Raw genomic sequence first — 24,234 nt, forward strand, 5'->3', positions numbered from 1 at the left:
AGTCCTGCAGTGTGAACGTAGCCAATCTGTGGGATTGTTCAGTCAGATAATACGCCGTCATCCTGATTGGTGACATTAAATGTCATGTCGGAGTCACAATCCAAGGCTGTCGCTATGTTAAGGCTGTTTTTATGGGTTCTGTTGGTTTTTCCTGTCGGATAGCAGGTTTAGGATTGTTAAGGGTCCGATTATTGAGTCACGACTGTACTTGTATGTGAAAGCTCATGATGATGAGCTGACAGAGGTCCCGTTAGCTTGAGCTTGTTGGTTTGATTTTGAAAGCCCACCACTTCATTGCTTTGGTCTGCTCTCACTTCAGAGAAGAAGCTCTAAAACCCCAACCTGCTCCGCGTCAAACAGCAGGAAGACAAAGTCAGCTACCAGCTGGTGAACCTAGTGGAGCATTTACCTGCTAGACAGTCAGAAATCTTTCTACAGAGGTGTTGGGGAGGAAAACTTGCTCAGAGTGTGGATACTGGGCTTTAATTCACCAGGTGCCCAGTAACATGACTCTGAATCGATGGTAACGTGTCTGGATGTGTAAATAAGAAATATGTTTGCTAGTTTAAAGAGTAATTAAAGGTCTGTGTTGGTTACAGCGTGTCTCCACTGCCCCGAGTGTCTAACAAGGACCAGTTAGAATATTTTCTGAAGCCATTCTGTGGCAGAAACACAGATGGGATTTCTTACTAAACCTACCTTTGGATGATACCTTATATTACAACTCACACTTCTAACAACCTCACGACAGGTTCTGCTGAACGCATTTATGCTCAAAACCAGAGCTAAGATCTATCTTCCATCTCTTCCATTGAAATTGTGTTAGGAAGGAATCTTTATAGAGCCGATATGGACACGAGCAGCGATTACAGAGTGATGAACTGTCCGTTTGGAGAAGTCCTGTAGTGTTATAGGATATAAACCGAGCTTATTAACGAGTGCTGTTTCTCTTAATATTCCACAGTTTTCCTCTACATTGAATGTTCCTTGTCTTGCCATCAGTCCGTCCTTCCTGTTTCATCTGTGCCATTCTCTCTGCAGTCTCCTCCCCCTCCCACCTCCCTTCAGCCTGAGGTCCAGATGGGCCCTGCCCCTAGCCCTCCTCCTGACCTGGTCACAGAGGATGAGCCCCCTGGCCAGCGCACCGTAGAGGTGGCCATTCCTAACGTGGGGACCTTTGTTATTGAGTCAGAGGAGGGGGGTTATGATGACGAGGTAGCTCCGGCCCCAACAAAACTTCTCTACCTTTTGTTTTTTTTTTGTGCAAAGCAAAGTCTGAGCCTGTTTGATATGAGGAGTGAGCGGGTCGTTGCCTATTCACACGAGGCTCCACCTGAGGTTTTTCACACTCGAGAGAATCTGACACTCCCTGCTGACTGGTTTCAGGATTGGCGTCAGGCTGAAAATGCCATACAATGAGACTGACCTCTTCGTTGGCCTTTCTGCATTACTCTTGTGTGAAAAGCCTCTTCTTGAGCCAGTCTGCATCTTGGCACAAAGGCAGGTTGACCTTTCGCAGAAAGCCGACGTCTGCCTCTTCACATGAGTCACTTTTAAGTGGAAAAAAAAAGCCAAGAGTATAGTCTCATGTTGTGATATGAACAAGCTGCTGTGTGTATTTATACCTAAACCAAATCAAGGGCACATAACGCACATCATGCACTAACGGAGTCGTAGCTTCTTTCATGTTTGGCCTCGTGTCAGCAGTAGTTCAGTGTGTGAGTGTCACATTTTCCTTTGTAGAGCCAGGACTCGAGCCTCCTTCCATGCACTGTTAGCTATCTGTCACACACAGCTGTCATTCGGTCGCCTTGGTTTTCTCCCATTATCCTTGTGAGGATTGTGCATTTTGCCATCGAGCTGACTGGCTGTGTCTCTCACAGTTGTGTCATTCTAACCGGTGCATGGTCTGTGAGTGATGTCTGGCATGCCCTGATTGCGGTACGCTTTATTGTAGTGCCTCAGAGCACATAACACAGTGGTTGACCTTGCTCAGTTCGTCACGAGGACCTGTTGTTCTGTTTAACATGGTTCCTGCTTCCTGGGCAGACAATGATGACCCCCAACATGCAGGGTATAATTATGGCCATTGGCAAATCCGGCAGCGTGTATGAAAAGAATGGGCCTGAGGCAGCCTTTTTTAAGGTACAACCTCTCTTTCCTTCACCTTTCATCATTCCACTCTCACTCGTTTACTTTACCTCCGTCCACCTTTTCTTTCATGTGTCTGACTTTCTTGGTTTTCCTCTTTTACAAGGATGCAAGCACTTAACTAACAGTGTAACTCAGCAGAACACCAGAGCACACAGGAGCATTATCCACAACGCAGGTGTTTAGCTTTAAACGCTTAGATATCTGGAATCAGCTACGTTTAGGAAACACCTGAGGTAACCAGAAGTATTGCGCATGTAACGTTGCCTGCAGCCCAACCCTTTAAATGTAAAGTCAGAAAATGGCAGTGATGTATAGTCAAACAACAGCACAGTTGTAGCAGCTCATGATGTATTCAGACTTTCATAGAGTAGCTCAGTGGATAGCAGCGTCCATTTCAGAGAGGGAATGTTTGGCCCACTAAAGGTACGATGTCATACTTCAGGTGTCAGTCCTCCGATTGTACCCCCTGAAACTGAGACCTCGTTAGGAAAGACTGCAGCCATAACCGTGTGTGTTCTGTAACATGCTAATTGGCACGCAGACATTTTGCAGAGTTATCTTCCTAAGTTGTGTAAGAGCATCCAGAATCAGTTTAGCTGCAAAGCAGAATCCCTCACAGTTGCCTTTAAGTTCTCAACTGAAGAGGAGCCGAGTAGGAAGTGTTCTCGCTGCCCGTTCACCTCGCCGTAGAGGAGTTCTAACCACCGTGACTCATTCCCGCTTCGTCCCTCTGGTCAGGCCATCAAGCTGGAGTACGGTCGTCTTCTGAGATTCGCCCAAGAAGACACCCCGCCTGAGAACGACTACCGTCTGCAGCACATCATCGTCTACTTCATCCAAAACCAGGCGCCCAAGAAGATCCTGGAGAGGACTCTGCTGACACAGTTTGCAGACAGGAACCTGGCTTTTGATGAGAGGTAGGGGTTCTTTTCCTCTGGTTGTCAGTTAACAGAGCTCAGGTCGATTGTTGGCTGAAGTCAGTGTGTTGTAATGACCAGCAGAGGGCAGCAGAGACCTGAGCGTTGATCTGTCTGAGGCAGCCCTCCTGGTTTACTGTCACTGCACAGACTCACTGTCTCATCTGGGCATTGCGTTCACGCCGCAAATCCTTTCTGATGAGCGTTCCTTCTGTCTTTTGTTCAAACACAAATCTTAAGAGACACATGTCCGATAATGACTTTTTTAATACGACCGGCAAACATCACGACTCCCTCCCCATTAGGCGCGTGATGCTCGTGTCATTAGGGTGCGTAATGCCCCTTTACTATCTCTTAAAACTTTTCAACTACGCTTGTTGGCCTCAATCCATATTCATGAGTGAAAAATTGATTTCTCCCTTCTCCTCTATTTTGAGCAAGATAATTAGATTTATGTGTGCATGTGGCCTCAATAGGAGCCTCCGGAGGAGTGTTTCACTTCTCCTCTCAGCACTAAAGAGTGATTCATTAGGCCATGTTAAGGCCTAGGGGCAGGGTGGACCGTTTCATCTCCATGAGTACCGCACAATGACTCACCATATCGTCTCTAACGCCGCTTCCCCTTCCTGTCTCCCCTCCTCCCCCCACAGATGTAAGAGCATTATGAATGTGGCACGTGCCAAACTGGACCTAATTAAGCCGGAGGAGGTCAACATGGACGAATATGAGGTCAGACGCAGTGTTGTCTTGGTTGTATTTATCTAAGGCAGCAGATGTGGGACTTTTCCAGACGTCTTTAATGCACTGTTGTGTGACAGTCGTTCTGTTTTTCAGTCAGCATTACTTTGACTTTTTGGCTCTGAGTTTCCCTGACCTTGCCCGAGGTAACTTCTGTTTATCTTGATCAGATGTGGCATCAGGACTACAGGAATTTCCGTGAGACAACCGTCTTCATGATGACCGGCTTGGAGCTCTTCCAGAAAACAAAGTACGGCGACACCTCTCCGTCTAATATCAAACGCTGCAAGCAAAAAAGCTAATAAACCTCGCTGTCTCCTCAGAGCTTTAACTTATACAAGTTTAATGTCAGACATTATCATTTATTTTCAAACCATTTCCTGCCCCGGTATCACCTGCAGGGGGCAGCAGCGTACAGGCTCTGCAGCTCCACCTTCTGTAGTTGTGCAGTGGGTTCATGGAGTTTATTTCTAGTGTGAGAAGGTTTTTAAGTTCTCTTCCTTGATGCAGCTCTATCTATGTCTGTTTATCTGTTCCCTTCCAGTTACGTGGAGGCTCTGATGTATCTGATCTACGCATACCAGTACAACAAGGAGCTGCTGTTGAAGGGGCTGTACAGGGGGCACGACGAGGAGCTGCTGGGGCATTACCGCCGAGAGTGTCTGCTGGTGAGGCAATGACGGCGATGTTAACCACCTGACTGTTCTAGAGGGAAGCCTTCGGTGTTTATTTCTGCGTGACATATTTCTCGAATTAAACAAAGTGGTTACAAAGAGGGCACGACCTCGGTACCGGCTCTGTTTAGGAACGGAAACCTTTGTGTCAAACAGTCCTTCCCTGTGATCGCCGCCTCGTCTTTGTCACTCCCTTTCCTCTGGATCAAACTTCCTCCGCTGAAGTGACTCAGCAGAACTTACAGACGTTTCCCCTTCAATACCGAGCCGGGCGACTATAATCAAATTGCTTTTGCTGAGATATTGCCTTGGCTTGCTTGCAGCCCACAAAAGATTCCACTGAAGGTTTTTCATCTGATAATCCTTTCAGCGTTGCGATGTGAGCCCCTTTTCATTTCATCCCACCGAGCTGCAGGCTGTGCTCTGGTATTATTGGTTAGAGCTGGGGGTATTTTGGTCTGATCAGCCTCATACTGGTCTTTAGTAGCCCTCTTACTGCTGCACTCAGTAACCTTACACCAGCATTGTGTTCATAATGTAATCATTGGAGTGGGAATAGGAAGCAGGAGGGCCAGCGAGTGTAAACACATTACCATGAGACACAAGCGTGTCCTCAGCTAACCTCAAACCTCAGCTCTGCACAGCCTCATCGGTCATCTTAGATCTCTGGCCAGAACCTCTGGCTCCGTCCGCTCAGCTGTTTACCTTCAGCTCTTGTTTTAATTGAAAACACTGCTAACATTGACACAGTTAATGTACTTGGATGCTTTGCAAATCCAGCCTCGCAGTCCCCGAGTCCAAAAAAAAACGGCTTGTTTCCTCAGAGCGGAGGTCAGGGAGTTTGTCTGTGACAGCAAGGTGGTTTTGGCCAAGAACTGGGGAAAAAAAAAAAAAGAAGCTTGTATCCAGATTCATGCAAGAATGTCAGGACCCGGTTCAGTTCCAGTGGCTGCTGGATGTCCTCTGACATTAATGATGTCTGTGGGATTACTGAGCTTCTGCTGTCGAGTACTTTTTCACTGGAAGAAATGGAAACTTTTCTGAGAGGAAACAAGAACGGTGACATGATTGGCGTCATAAAAACACTCAAGAATAAATAGAAGTTAACAGAAATGTGAAGAAGTGGCCAAAGTTATATAAATGGAGTATTAGCGATGCTCACTTCCACAGTGGTCTGAGAACTCCTGGAGTCGGCTGCTGACGTTTTTAAGAGGCACAGGAGAGTTGAAGCTGGAGTGTGGAGGGACAGGTGTGAGGCAGGTACAAGGGGAGGTCAGAGGGACAGTTGAGCACCAGTGTTATTGGTTGTAGCTTAGCCCACTTATCAACCCAATCAGCAGCAGTGTCACAGCTACTGGAGGCAGTTCTAGAAGCCCCGCGGGGTTTTTGACCTCGAGGAGCACCGTGAGACGCTGTCCTACAGACAGCTCTGTTGTTCTTGTGCACGCACACGAGGATGCACTATTTTATTCATCAGACAGTCCGAGTGAGAAACGCAGTAATGTGGCAGGAGAAGACTGCTCATAATCATGAATGCAAACGCTGCAGGATTCAAGAATCTGCTGTCCTATATGTTTTATCATGATGCGCATGAGGACACGCACGGAGCATTTTGGTTAACATGAGAGAGTACACCTTTGTGCAGTTTCACCTACATGTCAAATAATCTAAATATCACCTCTCAATAACTGCAATATTTCAAACTTGACAAATAGAGGATTTTCTCCACTTAACAGTATATAAAATAGAAGCTGTAAAGGAGCGATTCTCCACATCACCAGTGAACACGCCTCTGATCTCTGGCACAAGTTAGAAAACATGAAACTGAGTATGACTGATTTGTAATCAGCTCAACTGCACGAATTCTAAAATGAGCTGCCGACAACAGAAGTTTCTCAGCTTCACATGAAAGGAATCGCCAGAGAGTTTAAAAAATCTGAAGGTAGAAAAGGATCCAGGAAGATCAGGGACCGACTAGAAGAGCAGCTGGAAATAATGGTCTGGAGGATTGATTATCATCGCAAAAGGTGGACTTATAAATGAGAAAGGGTGACTGTGGTGGCATTCACGTCCTACTGTAGGGCCTGTTTTAGTTTGATAGAGTCCATAGAGTCAGTACTTTACTGTTGAACTTCAGACTGATGCAGTTACTGTAGAGTGCTGGAGTTTTAACTTGTGAACGGTTGTGCCATTCGGGGGGGGATTCAGATGATCTAAACATTCTGCTAACGTTCTCCAAAGCCTGTAGTTCCAAAACCTGGAGCGTGATGATCTCCCGTTTATAAGTGTAGTTGTGTCATTGAGACATTAAATGTACAAGAGATGTGTGTTTTGATGAATTCATGTTTTAGTAACTAAAGACTCATACGTGTCTGCTCCCCACCTCGCAGAAACTAAACGAGCAAGCGGCCGCCATGTTCGAGTCGGGAGAAGAACCTGAGGTGACCACGGGCCTGGGCATCATGAACGAGCTGGTGGTGCCCTGCATCCCCCTGCTGCTGGTCCACGACACGGAGAGGGACCTGCTGGCGGTGGAGGACATGAGGAACCGCTGGTGCTCCTACCTAGGTCAAGAGATGGAATGTGAGTCCTCGAGGGAGCAGGAACACACCCAGCCTATTAGATATTTCTGGAGAGTTGAAGGCTTAGGTTACTAGTACATTCCCCCGTACCCCTGCCAAAGATCACCAGAATCAGGTCAGGCATCAGGGAGGTGGTGCAGAGCTTCCACCTCTCCTCCCAAAACATGACGTTCTGTGTATTAGATGGTGGCAAGTTTTAGAAAGGAGATGATTGTAGAGTCACGTCTCCTTCAGGCTCAGAGATCACAAATGCATTTTAGTTCCACCTTTGCAAGCTGATTCTTAAAGACCCTTCTGTGTTGGTTTTTAGTTTTATGCTTCATTTAAAACATTACAGACGGCTGTGTTTGTGTATTAAACTCTTTCCTTCTAGGTCAGAACACCACCAGCCCGCCTCACGGGTCTGATCTGACCCGGAGACGTATTCAAAATGTCAAATTACACAAAAAAACAAAGTTTAGAAAATGCCTCTGGCGGTGAAACATGACTGTAGAGGAGTTCTGGTATCAGTCCAGTTAGAGGTCCTGGCCTTTGTACAGGACCAGTGGAGTCTTATCACCCAGAGCCCGGTTCACTAGAGTTTTACAATCTGCTTCAGCTCCAGAACATGCCTCGTGACTCGCTGTGATATCTCTCTGACAGTATTTACCTTGTGTTCAGGACTTATCCTGCAGTCGCTCATCTGCTGTCTGTCTTTCTGTCTGTCTGGCAGCCAACCTCCAGGAAAAGCTGACGGACTTCCTCCCCAAGTTACTGGACTGCTCTACGGAGATCAAAAGCTTCCACGACCCTCCCAAGCTGCCCTCCTACTCCACCCTGGAGCTGTGCGAACGATTCAGCCGCGTCATGGCCGCCCTCGGCAGGGTGCCCTCCGAGGGCAGATGAGCTCCTCGGGGGGTCAAAGAGGCAGCCCTCCCTTATCGTGAGCCCGACCCTGGGCAGAAATCCATGGACCTCTCTTAACCCATGCCTTCCTTATCAATCCAGGGGTCACTCGCTTCTAGCTGTTATTCCTCTGTTACTCTTTTTGCTGCTATAGGTTTTATCATTATAAATATAATTTCACTTTCATTTTAAGCAGAACACAGTTGAGGATAGAGGAGGAGGAGGAGGACACGTTGGGACTGTTGGGAGGGAGACGAGAAGGAGAGCGAGAGGAGCAGTTGGTGGATAAACGGTGGCAATCCTGCGGTGGTTGAGAGCCAAGCACATCCCGCTTCAGCTTAGCGAAAACATGAGTTTGAGGGGTTTTCATAGTTTATTATTGTTGTTGTTGCTGTTTGATTCAAGCTTCCCCGACCACGCTCATAGCCCTTTCTGAAGCACCCTCCTCTGCGTGAACAGGATCACCCCGCTGCTCTGCCTCCAGTTTGGTACAGTATTACCACGTTTTGTTTTATTTTTCTAAGGAAGTAAGGAAGAGAGCCAGATTCAGATTTATCGGCGGCTCCGAGTATCTCAAATGGGTCTCGTGTCTTTGTGGACTGCGCCAGAATGAGATGTTTTAAGTGCTGTGGTAGACGGCCACGGACCTCCTGTGGCTTGTTAATAAATTGAGAGAATAAAATTTTATTTATGGCCCTTTTAGGCCAAATAAACAAATGTTTTGCCTGATGTTGATTTTTCTTGTGCTTGCTCAAGAACAAGGTTTGGATCATACAGACTTAGCGCCTCTGTGCGACTGGCGGTTGGCGAGGTGAGTAGCAGCTGGAGGGATCTGACACCAGGTATGAATGGAAGCTGAGCTCAGACCTGCACTTCATCCTGCTGTTGTGCAGCTCATTAGAAGTTGGCTTTCATTAATGTGGAGCTCCAAACTACAGCATGTGGCCAAAACTATAAAAATACAAACAGGTTTAGCTGATTTAAAACAGAGCATTTCCAGGTTCCTCGACTAATATTTATTTCCAGGAACACAGATCACTACAAGCAACCATACGGTGACGGCACAAAGCATTTTATGAAGACTTAAACAAATTGTGCTGCTAGTATTATGGATATTATTGTAAGAAATAGTTTCAACTATGTGAGTATTTTAAACATTTTTCTGGTGTTTTACAGTTTAAGCTACACACATTTAACTACCTGTGTCCGTATATGCTCTTTAAAAACTCTTCAGCAGTACAAAAGAATGCAGACAAGTTAAGCAGAAGACCTTCCAGATCACACAGACTAACCTGAAGTCCACAATAAACCATGCAATAAGGACGATAAGGAATTCCACCTTAACTGGTGTAGAGCAGCCTGTAGTCGGTGAAGTGAACCAGAATATTAATGTGGATTTCATTCCACGCTGACAACCTTGAAATGACCTCTTGGTTAAACGTCCGTCTCTCCACCTACAGAATGAGATGTAGATGTTATGCATTGCATGTGAGGTTTGCCTATTGATCGAAGGCAACTGTCCTCAGATCACTAAATAAGAACCCAAACTTTTGCACACAGTCAGATAACTTTGGTCCAGGCTGACAGACACCCTCTGATGGTTTGCTCTTACAGCGCGTCTGTCATTGACCTGGATGAACCTCTATTGACAAGCTACAATTGCTCGTGCATTCCTTCACGTCTGCCTGTACCAGCGGTTGGCTGGCAGTTGACAGCTTGTCTGCCACAACTGTGTCTGTCTCCTCTGGCCTCGGTGAGCCACTCTGTCAGCCGCAGGCCTGACATGTCGTTGGCTGAAGGTTCTTCAAGGGGAGGACCAGCATTGCTGCACATAAAGCTGTTGAGCATGAAAAGCCGAGTGGTGCAAACAGACAGTCAGCCCTGGCACATCCTGACATGATCCTGCACAAGAGCAGAGAGCAAGCTGCTGTAAAACCTATATTCATTCCTCTGCAAAAGTACCAGAACATGAATGTGAAAAAAAACGTCCTGCAGCTGGAGTCCCAGTCATGACCATAAAGATGTATTTAGGTTTTAGGGGTACGATTTGTGAGCTGCAAGGTGGCATAGCTGATGGCACTGTTGGCGTCCCGGTGAGGACACCCGGGATCTTCCTGCGTGGAGTCTCCATGTTCTCCCCGTGCAGCGTGGGTTCTCTCCGGGTTCTCCGGCTTCCTCCCACAGTCCAGAAACATGCTGAGGTTAATTGGTGATTGTAAATTGTCCGTAGGTGTGAATGTGAGTGTGCTTGGTTGTCTGTCTCTAAGTGTAGCCCTGTGATAGACTGGTTACCTGTCCAGGTGAACCTGCCTTCACCCTGAGTCAGCTGGGATAGACTCCAGCCCCCCACGACCCTGGTGAGGATTAAGGTGAAGAGATGATGGATGGATGGTACATTTTGCAGGAGCTTGTTTAGTTCTGTTTATCAGCGCAGTCGCTGAAGTCGTGCAGTTACCTTTTTTGCAACTGGATCAATCCGGCTGTCGGACCCAACCTACCAGAACCTTCACCACTCATCACAGCAGAGCTTCTCTCCAGCTGTTACAGTCAAATGCACCAAACAGCCACAACCTGAGAACAACTGATACGTGACTAACATTGATCTGGTTGCACCCGACAGGGGATGGGATGTATGAGGCTGCAAGAGAACGTTCAGCTGGAGTTGATGTGTTGGAAACGAACAACCTGTGGGTCTGAGCGACTTTGACACAGTTGTGATAACTGGGTCAGAACATCTCAAACAACAGGTCTTGTGGGTGTTCTGGGTATGCAGTGGTTAGAACCTGGCAATAGCTGCCCAAGGAGGGGCTGGGTAATCAGCACCAAGGTCAAGGGCACAGAAGGCTTGTTGATGTTTGTGGGAAGTGAAGGTTAGGCTGTGTGGTTCCATCACACACATGCTGCTGGAAACCTGAATGCTGGCAGCTTACTGTGTGTGGGGCTGAGTAGCTGCAGACCAGTCAGGATGTCCATGCTGACCCGCTGACAATAGGCACATGAGAGTCAACACTGGGTCTAGAACTGATGGAAGAAGATGGCCTGGTCTGATCATTCACATCATGTGGACAGCCAGGTGCTGCTGACACCTTCAGAGGTCCGTGGAGTCGAGGCCTCAATGGATCAGGGCCATTCTGGCTGCATGGAGGAGACCAATGAGATGGTTTTAATGCTGTGGCTGACCAGTCGCACCGCCAAAAGGTTTTTACTTGAAAATGAATCCACTCTCTGATGCATCAACAGCAAATCTAAGAACGCGTTAAGAGATGTAAAGTGAACGTATTAACGCTGACTCTATAATTATTAGCTTGTCCGACAGCAGTAGTTTCTGTCAGAAGCCGGTACGTTGCTAACTAGTTAATGTCGGGTTTGCTGACAACATAAATCTGACGTTTGTGAGACAATTGACGACGATGTAAAGGAACTATAGCTGTCAAGTTAATGTAGTGGAGCAAAAATACGATGTCTGGGCAGTGTGAGGGTCGCATGTCGAAGCTGGAAACCCTAAACTGTTGTTCTAGATGAAAGAAGCAATAAACAGAATTAAACTATATATAATTAGCAAAGCATCTCTTACGTATTCGGTCTCGTCTGGTTTCCTCGATTGCAGTGTTTCTTTCTCTAGCGTATATGAAGGTTGGCCTCCATCCTCCCTGTGAGACGCTCAGGCTGACACCGTCTTCGTCCAGGTGTCAGAACCCACCGTGTCCATCCGACTCGGACTGGGAGTCGATTCATCGGACAAAATCAAACCCGTAAACTTTCTCTTCGCCGCCGCGTGGTTCACTCTTGTCTTTGAATCCCTGCGTGGGGCTTTTCCTGTAACGAGGGGCTTTAAGAAGGGGGCAGAATGTGTTCACTCTCGCTGAGCGATCCTTCTTGTCTAGAACCTGATACTCGTCTCTCCCGGTGGTGGTCCTCGTCTATCTGGAGATCAATAACCCGCCTCTCTGGTTCTGGCTATTTAACCCTCGTCATAAGACCCAACCGGTAACACGAGCCGCTGATCTCCGGCGTGTTGTCCTTGTTTCACCCTTGTTTTAAAAATACCACGGCAGGACTTCTCTCCTCGCCGTCGCCGTGCATGTGTGTGTGGTTTGTGTGGGACCACCTCTGGGCTGGCCTTTTGATGGACCCGTCTAAATGGACCTCGTTGGGCTGCAAATGTTTATGGGGCATTAATTATCATTATTGGCAGTGGCATCCCCTAATTTTGCTCATTATTTCTATTGACTTGAAGTGGGGCATGAAGCCAAGCCCTGTGATGATTATAGAGTGAGAACAGTAGCAGCTCATAGCGTCCATGATACTGATGGACAGACTTAATTAGTGGTTTGAACTGGTTTTCCAGCTGCATCCAAATTCAAACCCCCACAGACCCGATTCATGACCTGCAGTTGTTAAGAGAGAAAACAGCTGAGACCATATTCACACCTCTGCCAGGACCGTCTCATTATACATTCAGGGAGTATGACGCTGGTTTTAAACACCAGTCACACAAGTTAGTTTGCTGAATGGTCAAAAAGAAAAAGGACTTCACATAAAGTACAGTCCAGTATTTTCTGTTCTGATGTGAGTTGGTGTCGTCTGGACAGGAGGAGCTGCAGATTAGAGCCTCGGGGGCAGAAAGACGACAGATTATCTCAGTAAAACACTGTCTTTGGTTTTGAGGGGCACCAACTCAACACTGGACCAGACTTTCACGTTTCCAGTGCGCTGTGTGAGGATTATCTGTATGGATAGGGCCATCATAGGTCATAAAACCAGTACAACAGAGATGTGGTTTTACAGACTACGTATGTCTTGTATGGACAGAATAAACAATGAAGATGTTTTAAAATCACTAAACACAGATTATGTTGAACAAAATTAGGAAAGCAACATTTTCTTGGATGCATCATAATGAAGGAGAAAATGCTGGAATATGTTGTCACAGCTGGAAAAATGACAGGAAGAGAGGACAGAGAATGAAAATAACAGACGGACCGCCGTCGTAGCTTCACATGGAACAGGCAGAAATCAAGAGATGTGATTAGATGGAGGGAGATGATCTCCTGAACGGCACTGGATCGATTGAGGGCCGACAGTTTCAAAAGGAGGGACTCACGTGCACTAACGTAGGGCTGCTAATGGGCTGCAGGTGTCTCAGTGGTCAGCACCGTAGCCTCACAGCTAGAAGGTCTCCGGTTGGTGTCCCGGTGAGGACACCCGGGATCTTCCTGCGTGGAGTCTTCATGTTCTCCCCGTGCAGCGTGGGTTCTCTCCGGGTTCTCCGGCTTCCTCCCACAGTCCAGAAACATGCTGAGGTTAATTGGTGATTGTAAATTGTCCGTAGGTGTGAATGTGAGTGTTCTTGGTTGTCTGTCTCTAAGTGTAGCCCTGTGATAGACTGGTTACCTGTCCAGGTGAACCTGCCTTCACCCTGAGTCAGCTGGGATAGACTCCGCCCCCCATGACCCTGGTGAGGATGAAGGTGTAGAGATGATGGATGGATGATATGTTGATGCTACATGTTTGCATGGAAAATTGCACTTTTAACAATTCAGGTCATTTCTGATTGGTTCATCTGAAACTACTCAAATGTTGGTGTTGTGTACAGTAGCCAAATAATCTGATATGTCATCATGAAATCGGGCCTTTTTTGGCGTCATCAGTGTCCCCAGTATTACCTGCAGGTAAAGGCTGAGAGCATCCATACAGGTGCACACGTTCTTCTCCCGAGTTTATTTCTATGAATCTCTGTTTTTCTGTGGAAGTGGCAGGAGGATGGTTCAGGTCTACGTTGGTGCTAACGCAGCGATCCTGGGCTTTCTGGGCAGGAGTCATCTCCATTCAGCCTTTATGTGCAAGTCTGACTGGACCATGAAATGTTAGTTGGTAAAGGTGGTGCAGTGGGTTGTCCTCTGATCGTAATGTTGGTGGTTCGATGCCCTCCACAGGGCAACACACTGAACCTGAAGATGCTCCCAGTGGCAGCTCTGTCCCCACTGGTCTATGAATGTGTGTGAATGGGTGAATGAGAAACACACTGTAAAGCGGTTTGAGTGCTGCTACGGCAGAAAAGAGCTCCATAAGCACAGACCATTAAATGCTAGCTCACACTTGGCTTTCATTTGATGTTGGTTGTTTAGTGCATTGTTAAACGTATGCAGGTTAGAATAAATGAGCTGCATCGAACTGCTGTGCTTCTCATGCTAAATATCACACACACACACACACACACACACACACGCCCCACTGCTGCAGCGACGGTCGCTGGAAGCCGATAGATGGCAGAAGAAACGCTGCACGGTTTCAACTTTGCAGCTAATAAGTGTTACACAACCTCCTCTTCCCGTCCAAACAAAGTTTAAATGACTCACCTTTTAGTCGAGTAAGCATTCTGTGTTTGTCAAAGAATTCGTACTCGAGAAATGTGCAAAAAAAAAAAAAAGAGAAATGAAATAAATAACGGCGTGAGAGGAGCTCAGCCATCTGCAGCTGCAGCGGCTGATTCAGGCAAAAGCCTTTCAGAGCACACAGCGTTCCAAGTTCTCTCCGCCGGCAATTTGCAGCCGTTGCTTGAATAGAAAGCAGCGGAGGGCTTTCTTCACATCGCCATTCTGGACACATATTTAACATCTTTGTCCACGCAGGTCTTTAATCCCCCTCGAACTGAATATCAATTAACAAGCACCTCTTTATGGTCAGGTTTGAGAATAGCTGATGGTAAAAAAGGGATTTCAAATTGCTGCCTGTTCACTTAGTATTTAATGGTGCTTTCTGAGAGCCCTGCCCTTGTTGAGCCGTGTTTTATGGTCAGATAAAAGTTGTGCAGAGAGAAAAATGCCAGCTGGGCTCGGTGCCAGGGGCTGGTGTTTCACAGCAGCCACCGCCTCACACCGGGATGTAATGAGAAACGTGGTGGGAGCGGAGGGCCGAGGTGAGGAGGGGGAGCTTCTTAAGGTGCCACTTCCATGGAGACGCAGCTGGGCCAAACAAGACTTCCATCAGTGGACAAACAAAAGGTGAGACGGCTGTCTGACGGCCTCATTACCGAGAGCCCAGCAGCCGCCACCAAACTGCTGAGATCGGCTTCTTTGGGCCGCCAGCGAGGGCAGCGCTAATCAACATCTCGTGGTAATGAGTGATGTTGAGCATAAATCTGTTCTCGTGGGACTGGCTGTGTTGTTGCTGTTGGCCCCGTTGCCTTGGAGATCAGCATCTCGCTGTATACAGCCGGCTGCTGCTGTCTGTCGGCACTGTTCCTCAAATCTTTTCCAGCTCCAGCCTCCACGGCGGCCACGCTCTCCATCGCTGCTGCTGCTCTGTTTAAACACATTGGACTGGAGTCGGTCAGCTCAGCGTTGATGGAGAGCTCTGCTGACGACACTCTGTCTTTTGACAAGTTTGAAGACCAGGGGACGGAAAACAAGGCGGCGAGGTGGCCTTATGGTCAGCCATCCGTTTCAGCCCTCCTGGTTCTTAGTCTTTGCTCTAATCGTAGAATGTTGGCTGGAAAAGTAAAACGTGCCACCAGTCTTCTTCCTTGGCATGAGCGGCGTTCAGTTGGCACATGTGGACGGGACTCGGCATGTGTTTGCTCTGATAAGACCTCAGCAGTATGGAGGCCTGACATCACAGGAGGGCTACAGGGGATAACAGGGCTGGAGGAAAATGACCTGTTGTGACTCTTCAGTGATGTGATGCATGTATGGAGAGTAAGTATACAACCATCAGACTAAAACCATCCACGTCGCCTCTGGAGGTGTCCTAGCAGCAGATTGGTTTCTCTGCCATAGACTGTATAAAAGATGGACGTAGCAACCGGCCCTGAAAAATGAAGCCAACCCGGAAGTGTCAAAAACCTGCAGTATCACTACGTCCACTAGCTGCTGGCTCCACAAAGCCCTGGCTCCCATAGACTGGAACTGGAAAAGAAGTGATCACAGATCACCAAATACTGCATTCCTACAGGTCAGGATTTTGTTCTTATTAGTTTTCATGGTCAGATCCAGAGACCAGGTGGCCATTCTGAAAATAAATCAATACTGAATTTTTTAAAAATTGTCAACACGCAAGGGACGTGGCTGGCTTGATTGACAGTCGGATGCAGACGAAGCGAGCAGAAGGCGGTAAATGTGGGCGGGGCAGAGAGAGCCCGCCTCTCAATCCGTCTGACCAATCGCTGCTCCTATGGCTCCGCCCCCCTCCCACGATTTGTGCGTCACTGGCTCCAAAAATCCAAAATGTCAACCAGGAAGTAGCAAAACCCTGGCTTCATGTTCTCAGTGCAGAAACCAACGGGTGACGTCACGGCAGCTACGTCCATCTTTTATACAGTCGATGGTCTCTGTGTGTTCCAGTGCATCCTGTTGATCAGATTGGGTCGAGCTCTTTGTCGTGTTCCTCGAGTCATTCCTGAGCAGTTTTTTGTGGTGTTTCTGGTCGTTGGCATCAGTTAGCGCTGCTGCCAAACTTACATGAACACCAAGGTTTCCCACGGAGACGACGTGGTGCTGTTGACTTCACCTGTTCGTGGTGGTGTTGGTGGTGTTCATGGTGTTGGTGGTGTTCATGGTGGTGTTATCAGAGGGAGGAAGGCAGCGCTGACATGGACCAACACTGTCCAGCAGCCACAAGAGGTGTGAGTGTAAAAATAGCTGCTCAGGAGGTGTTGGATGAGAACGGCGGTCAGTCTGCAGGACTGTAAGGCAACAAAGAGAGAAAATATTTGCTAGAACAGCGTGTAAATGAAGCTTTATCACAGACTTTGGTGAAAAAATAACCTTGAAAACAACTCAGAGAAGTGGCAGCTTTAGTCTAGTTTTAACGGCGGTAGTTTGTCACGTTTATATTGTTACTGCTGCTGGTTCATCTTCTCTACTGAGTTCTTAATTAGTCTGGATGAGGTGACTCTGAAGTGCTATTGAATACTTTTCTTTCGGGAGCAGCCAATAAGAAATGAAGTCACGAACGCGGAGTGAAGGAAACGAAGCGGCGGCGGCAGCAAAAAGCGCTCCAGACAGTCGGCGCTCAATTTTCCATTTAGGCAAAGTCACAATCAGCAAAACGAGCGTCTTGGCTTCCAGTCAGTGAAGGAAGGGGGACTGGTGCATTTAGTGTATGATGAAACATCCAGTGGAACCCAGGGCCATAAATCATTACCTTAAGCCCTTTCAGTCCACAGCTCTCTTCTTTAATTTGCCCTCCCTCCCCGGCCCGTGGCCCAGATCACTGAGGGACTCACTGAGAGCATTGTTCCTGCTGCCAGCTCACTTGGCATATCTGCCTTTATTTAGAGCCCTGTGGCTGTTTGGCAGGAGGAGGGCATAAGCAGCGTTAGAGGTATTTATGAGGCTGTCCTTAAAGAACCTTTCTTTCTATCAACAGTTTGACTAATGCATGTGACAGGAAGCTTGATGTTGGCAGCGGCTATGAAGGAGTTGTCTGCGTGACTGATGCTGCCGGTGACGGCTGCCAAGCCGACACGTCTTCATTACGGCGGCGTTTAAACGGGCTGCGTTCAACGGAAGACACAATGTTTGGAAATGATCTAAATGACCAGACTGTTAACGAGTACAGTTCACCAAGAAGGCTCTGATTAAAGCAGAATCCATGTTTTTATTCTTCTTAACGTGCATCAGCAGTGATTGGAAGCGTCCTGATGTGAGGAGGACGTTCCTGCAGCGTCCAGGTTTTGGATTCTGGTGCTGGTCTTTGGTGCACGCTGTCCCCTTTTTCTAATGGTGTTTTAATAGATTTATGTTGTGTTTTTGAATTGATGACGCTTCTTTTGTTCTGAATGAAGACGGCATCCCACTCAGACTACTGGTAAGAATAATTCATCCATAGGAGCCTGGAGCCCTCCCAGCCAACACTGGGGCAAAGGCAGGTTAGACCCTGAGCAGGTCACCAGCCCATCATGTTGTTAACTCAGAGACACATATAATAACCCATCCATCCATCATCTCTACACCTTAGTCCTCACTAGGGTGGTGAGGAGCTGTCTCCAGGTGAAGGCAGGTTCATCACAGGGCCACAGAATAATAATAATAGAAGTAAAACATAATAACAGCTTCACCTCAACATCTAATCAAGGGTTAAACATAACGAGTGTCTCTGAGTAGAGGTTAGTCGTTGCTTCTTCTCTTTATGCCAACTCTGATGAGAACTGTATGAAAATAAAAACATGTGTCCAGTTACAGTTCCAAAGCCTGAACTGGGACTTTGGGTGACTTTAGTGTCCCAACAGCCCAGATGGAGGTGATGATCAGCACATTACATGTAAAACAATCACAAAGCTGCGACCGTCCCACCACCTCGCTGCCCGCTGTTGTCCACAGAGCGGTCTGAGTTACTGCGACACCTAAACGTTCCCATGAAGACGTCTGTCTGCAGGTTTTGCCTTCATGGTTGAGACAGAGCCATGAACTGATCACATATGATCAATGAAATGTCTGAGATGAAGCCTGTAGGTCGAATCATCCATCGTGCATCGTGGACAACAGACAGGTATTCACACTTCGTCTCAAACACTCGTTATTCACAGTAAATACAATCAGACCCTAAACATACTTTCTCTGTGTTTCTATGTGATCTTCAGTCATATTTGTTCCCCTGACATGTTGCATCATATCAGCATCAGAGGCCTCAGTGTCCGTTTAACGGAGATCCATGAGTTCATTGATATTGTAATCTGATTACTATCTGGAAACATGTAGAAACTAAATTAGATGAATGTCAGCGGTAAACTGGGAGGTGTCAGGGTGATACCTGTGTTTTAAACAATCAGAATCTGCTTTATTGACATTATATGATGAATTAATGACTTCTCCTTATATACAGAGTGATATGTACAGAAAATATTAGAATATAAATAGTTAAAGTTTTTATCTCTCTATAGTGGTTTCCAATGAAAATATGCAGCATTTACACACAAACTCTCCAGTTTTATTCATTTCTATATTCTGAAGGTTTTTACAGAAAACGTTTACATTCAGTCTGGTTTTATTAAGCATGATCCAAACGCCAAAGAGGTTTGATTGACTTTGTCTTCTGGATGTTTATGCAAATTTGAATATTTTTTAATAATATAACTTAATTTGCACATTGAAAAATGCTAATCTGTTTATAAAGGTGAAGTTTCAGGTGGTTCATGTTTCTACATTATTCTTCTTAAATGGTTTAACAGGTTTGTTGTTAAACGTTCCTCCAGCAGGTAGTTTGTTGTATTAAATGACAGATACTGAATAAATCCACATGGACACGCTTTAAGTGTTGTTTGAGTGTATAAACTACTAAAAACTATATTATGATTATTATTATTATTTTTATTATTATTAATATTAATAACAATAATAATAATAATTCAGTTTGATTCTGTTAATCAACCATGCTGTGTTGTTGTTGTTTTCTAGTACAACAATTTCCTGAGGTTTGCACCAGATGGATCAATAAAGTTCTATTCTGTTCTACGTTAGCTTGTAAGCTAGCTAACTTAATTACTTATCATTAGATGACTGCTAATTGGGGGAAATGAACAGCCCGTTGCTTGTGTGTTCTCTCATGTGTTAAATGACACTGTAATAATATGGAGTCTGTATGAAACGTGTTATGATAAATAATTCATCCATAAAGTCAGCGGTACATTCACCACAGGGATAAAGACAAACACTTCCAGGACGTTCCCAGAACGTCGCTAAGTTTAAAACTCTTTCTCCCTCCTTTAGGTCCGACTTTGTGCTAAAACAACGGAGGAAACCACCGGCCGGGTCCAGTCAAACAAACATTCAACAACCAAACCTCATTCTGATCAGAGGACTTTCTGAAGACTTTAGTTTTCTGCCGTTCGTTTCTCTGTTAAAAGCTTTTAAGTGGATTTCTCTTCACTGAAAGACGTTTTCTTTATTTTTTTCGTGCCATCAAACAGGAGAAATGCAGAAATCAGTCACAGAACTGTAGTGTTTTCTAATAACCTTCATCCCTCTGGAGGCTCAGCAGGTACCGGCTCCGTGGATCCACTGGATGTGGAAGTGGGTCGACGGTTCTGTTACTCACACCGGCTGGAAATCATCGGTGTTTTTTCATCCAGTGCTTTTACATGAGAACGATTGTGGCTGGTTGGTGTACCTGGATTATTTCTGCATTCCTTTGTGTTTCTGTCCAGACACATGATGCCGTCGGAGGCGTGTTCGTCTAACGGGTTCATGTTCGTGTCACATCAGGCTTCAGCCTCACAGGTCCACAGGATGATACGTCAGTTATTAGAATAAATGTCAGATTTCTAGTCCTCCAGTTTGGACTGGGAGTGACCTGTAGGGTTAAACCTGAGCTGAGTTTGTCAGGAATCCTCTTCAGATTCAGTATAATCACATTGTGTTCATCCTGGGACATGATGATGAACTGAACCGAGGTATGAAGTCAGGACAGCAGTGCGTTCTCTTTTACTTGTGATCACTCATTTATTTCTTCTTCTGTCCACAGAAAACGCAGCAGCAGCCTGATGTTGGTGAGTAAAGTTCTATGATACATGATCTATCAGGCACACAGTGAAGCAGGATTTCAGTTTTTAGTGATGATGGGATGTCGTTCCACAGCTCAGACGTTACTGAACTGATGTCCTACAGTTTATTCAGATGTCCTGTCTGTCCACATGTTCCTCATGAGTCCAGGCTGGCCGTGCATGCAGCATTAGAACATGTTCCCATGAAGAGACGAAGCTCTCAAAGGTCTGAGGATCCACAATCTGATGTGAAATCTACCAGCGATGGCGTCACACGTCGAGGATCAAACAGACGGATGCTGTGAGACCTTTCCTGTCCACTGAGGGACAGGAAGTCCTGCATAAAGAAGTTCTAATCATCATTTTAAAGTAAGAGCAGCTTCTAACGCGCTTCGTCTCCATCGGGTCAGACGGGAAATCAGTCACGTAGACTCTCACGACATACGTCTGGTGTTTCTTGCAGCTTTAATTCTTCCACAGACTCATGAGCAGCGACCGGCACCGGGTTTGTTCCAGAACCCATCGGATGTGAGCGAGTCTCTGTGCCGCCTGTAGAGGGCAGCAGCAGGCTGGAGATGCTGCTCTGGTGCCTGCAGAGAGGGAAGAAGAATAAGAAAAGGCCGGAGCGCCTCACACACACACACACACACACACACACACACACACACTCCAGCTCATCTGGATGTTAAAGAAAAAATGTGAGCGTGTCTCTGGAGGTCTGCTGTTCCTCAAACTCAGGCCTCGTTCTCTGTTTAGAGCTGATTCAGGTTCAGTTTGAGCTGATGGAGATTTAACATTTAAATATAAATGAAGTGAAGGTCTACAAACAGCTAGGAAGAATCACAGTCACTTTGATAGTAGCTGAATAAGAAGCTGTCTCAATAATTAAATAAAATGTAAATATTTTTAAAACTTTTGGCAGCAATTTTTAGTTTAGGTGTAAAAAAAAAAAAAACAGCATCATAGTAAAATGCATAAAATAAAACTGATTTAATTTGATCACAGACATTTTAACTGATGCTGTTTATTATAGGGACTGTAACGCAGACGAGGCTTATTGATTAAGCTTAAATATAAACCTGATTAGGTTTGTTCAAATCAATCAGTCACCATGTTCACGGCAGGTGTCGGTAATAACTTCACTGTTTCTGTTCTGTCTCAGGGCCCCGAGAAGCCACGACAGTAAGTACATTTATTTATTTTATTTATTTTATTTAACCAGGAAAAGTCTCTTTTACAAGAGCGTCCCGGCCGAGACAGACGTCATAACACACGGTGAAATATTAAAGATCAGAAACCAGCAGAATAATCGTGAGTCCAAACATCTCCAGCCTGGTGGTTCTGCCTCCGAGTCATTTAAAATGTGTTTAACGAGAGCAGCTCCTGAAGTTTCAGGTCTTTCTGCAGGTGGAGGGAGTTTAGAAGCTTTCTGTCCCCGTTCGGTTCTAGAAAACCTGTAAATAAAAAAGAAGAAAGCCTAAAATACGTTTAGAAATTAAAATATACCGGTGTTTTTATCCTTTGTGTTGATAAATCTGAGCGTCCAACACGAGAGTAGAACAAACAGTGATGCAGATTAGTTGATTTTTTTTTAGACATTTGGATATACGAGAGGAAGGAGATGTCATTATTGAATTTCCCTTCTGGAATAAATAAAGTATTTTTCATCATGGGGTAGAAATGAGCTAAAGACTGAGCTAACAGCGTTCATTAATATTTTCTCCACCTTTTTTCCTACTATAAGCAACATTTCAGCAATTAAACGGACAGCAGGAGAAGTCAGTGTCCAGTCAGTATGAAACGGGTTCTGATGGTATGTTATCATCATGGTAGAGTTCATCTGTGAAGGTTTAAGGTCATGATAGAAGTGGACTCACATGTTCCTCAGACCAGATCATGAACTGTTCACATCCTGGAACCACAATCTGATAAATAAGCCAGACTGTTGTGGAGCTTCCAGTGATGTAGTGAGCGTGGTGCCGTCCAAACCAAACGGAGAGCTTTGTTCTGTCTGATGTAGGTGTGAAGCTCTGTCCATTCAGTTCATGGTTGTCAGTTTGGTTTGTAGGTGAACATTCGTGTCTGTCAGCAGAACAATACTGGAAAAAAAAACCCACATTAAAATAACCCAGAAGAAGAATCAGTGAGCGTCAGGACGGAGGAGATGAAACCTGGAGGCCTTCTCACCACAAACACGGGTTCCTAATTGAATTTTTAATAGCCGGTGAGAGAGACTCACCAGATTGGACCAAAGTTAATCCTCAGCTGGTATTAAATATGAATGATTTAATACAGACGGTTAAATGAGACGCAGAGATTTCTGGGAAGAATAAAAGCTTCTTTTTTTTTTTACACTCAACAAATCGTTAAAAATGTGGTTTATGTTCTAATCATAGTTTAGAACAGAACAGTCTGAATTAGATAAATAACACATTTGTTTTAATTATTAGAACGTTTGCAGAACGTTTGCAGAGCGTTTGTCGTCTGTTTTTTGTGCGACTGAATTTTTCCATATTCGTGGAACACTGAAAACCTTTTACTGACCAGAAATCTTCTCCCTGCAGCTCCTGCTTTTTATTTCCTTTTTAAAAAATCTTTTAATCGTGTACCTGGGAGGCTAAAAGCATTAAAACAGAAATATCGATATCGTCACGAGAAACCGGCGGCTCAAATTAAAAATAAACCACACATCCAGACAGTTCTTTATTTTCCTTCCATCACCAGCACATATTTTATCTTATTTATTTATCTGATCAGAAATGCAGATAACCTGGTGGTACGTGAGCTTCCTCCTCTGATGTGGGATCCGTTACCTCGTTACACCTCACGGCAGAAGCACAGCTGAGCCTGGATGCATAATGTAGAACATCATCCCCATTAACAGGGTTTCCTCTCAGCGCCGGCCCGAAACGTGAATGACCAGCTGGTAAGAAGTGACCTGATGAGGAGGTTTTATTTCTATATTACATTATTATTATTATTATTATTATTATTATTATTATTTTAAATGCACTATTGTCCACATGGAATTTTAAACTATAAATCTCTACTTCATCACATGCAGGTCAGAGGAAGGAGTTTATTAAACCCCTTTCAGGACCTGCCATTTACAGTTTCAACCAAGTCTGAAGTGTCTCCAGTCACATTAACATACAAACACCAGCACAGCTTTACTCATTTATGTCACGTCTCTCAGTAAATAAAACGTCCCAAAAAAACCCCAAAACTTTACTGGTGTCCAGACAGAAGAGGACAGATTGATAGTAAATAAAATCCAGGGTTTGCTAAGCGTGGGTCTGGAATCCTTCCTCTGTGTTCATGAAACACCTGCAGACAGCAGCCATGTGATGGTCCCACTGTTACCTGAGACAGGTGAGCCCTCAGTCCTCAGGCTGAGTCCTGAGCTCCACCACAAACATCAGGGTAACGTAGTGGTTAGAATATAGTCAACCATAGACAGAATCATAAATCAGCCTCTGAGCTACTAGAACAGTTTGATGAGTGGTTATTATTATTATTATTATTATTATTATTATCATCATCATTATTATTATTATTATTATTATTACTATTACTATTATTATTGTTGTTAGTATTGTTACTATTATTGTTATAATTATTATGTGCAATAACACAAACAGCAGTACTATTATTATTATTATTATTATTATTATATTTTATCTACTCTTATAACAGCAAGAATGTGTGTTTATTTTGTGTTCTATTTTATTTTCAGATTATTATTTTTGATTTTATATCTTTACTTTTTAAGACTTTGATTGGGAGCAGTTTCCTACAGTTTC

At 45.3% G+C, this 24,234-nt stretch overlaps 1 protein-coding gene across 2 annotated transcripts in view; it reads left to right on the plus strand.

Annotated features, from left to right (window-relative positions):
* The window catches only part of usp25 (ubiquitin specific peptidase 25), a 29,864-nt gene extending 21,185 nt beyond the window's left edge, over positions 1 to 8,679 (plus strand). Inside the window, exons 19-26 of one of the 2 annotated variants that reach the window (XM_008290633.1) lie at positions 1,042 to 1,215; positions 2,050 to 2,145; positions 2,893 to 3,071; positions 3,722 to 3,800; positions 3,980 to 4,059; positions 4,354 to 4,477; positions 6,874 to 7,066; positions 7,778 to 8,679. In XM_008290633.1, coding sequence (XP_008288855.1) covers positions 1,042 to 1,215; positions 2,050 to 2,145; positions 2,893 to 3,071; positions 3,722 to 3,800; positions 3,980 to 4,059; positions 4,354 to 4,477; positions 6,874 to 7,066; positions 7,778 to 7,950 — 1,098 coding nt within the window. In that variant the 3' untranslated portion in view covers positions 7,951 to 8,679. The remainder of the gene's footprint in view (positions 1 to 1,041; positions 1,216 to 2,049; positions 2,146 to 2,892; positions 3,072 to 3,721; positions 3,801 to 3,979; positions 4,060 to 4,353; positions 4,478 to 6,873; positions 7,067 to 7,777) is intronic. The other variant, XM_008290634.1, reaches the window with a different exon arrangement.
* The last annotated feature ends 15,555 nt before the right edge of the window (positions 8,680 to 24,234 follow it).

Source organism: Stegastes partitus, unplaced genomic scaffold, assembly GCF_000690725.1.
Source record: "Stegastes partitus isolate 25-593 unplaced genomic scaffold, Stegastes_partitus-1.0.2 Scaffold687, whole genome shotgun sequence".
In the NCBI taxonomy this organism is placed as follows: Eukaryota; Metazoa; Chordata; class Actinopteri; family Pomacentridae; genus Stegastes; species Stegastes partitus.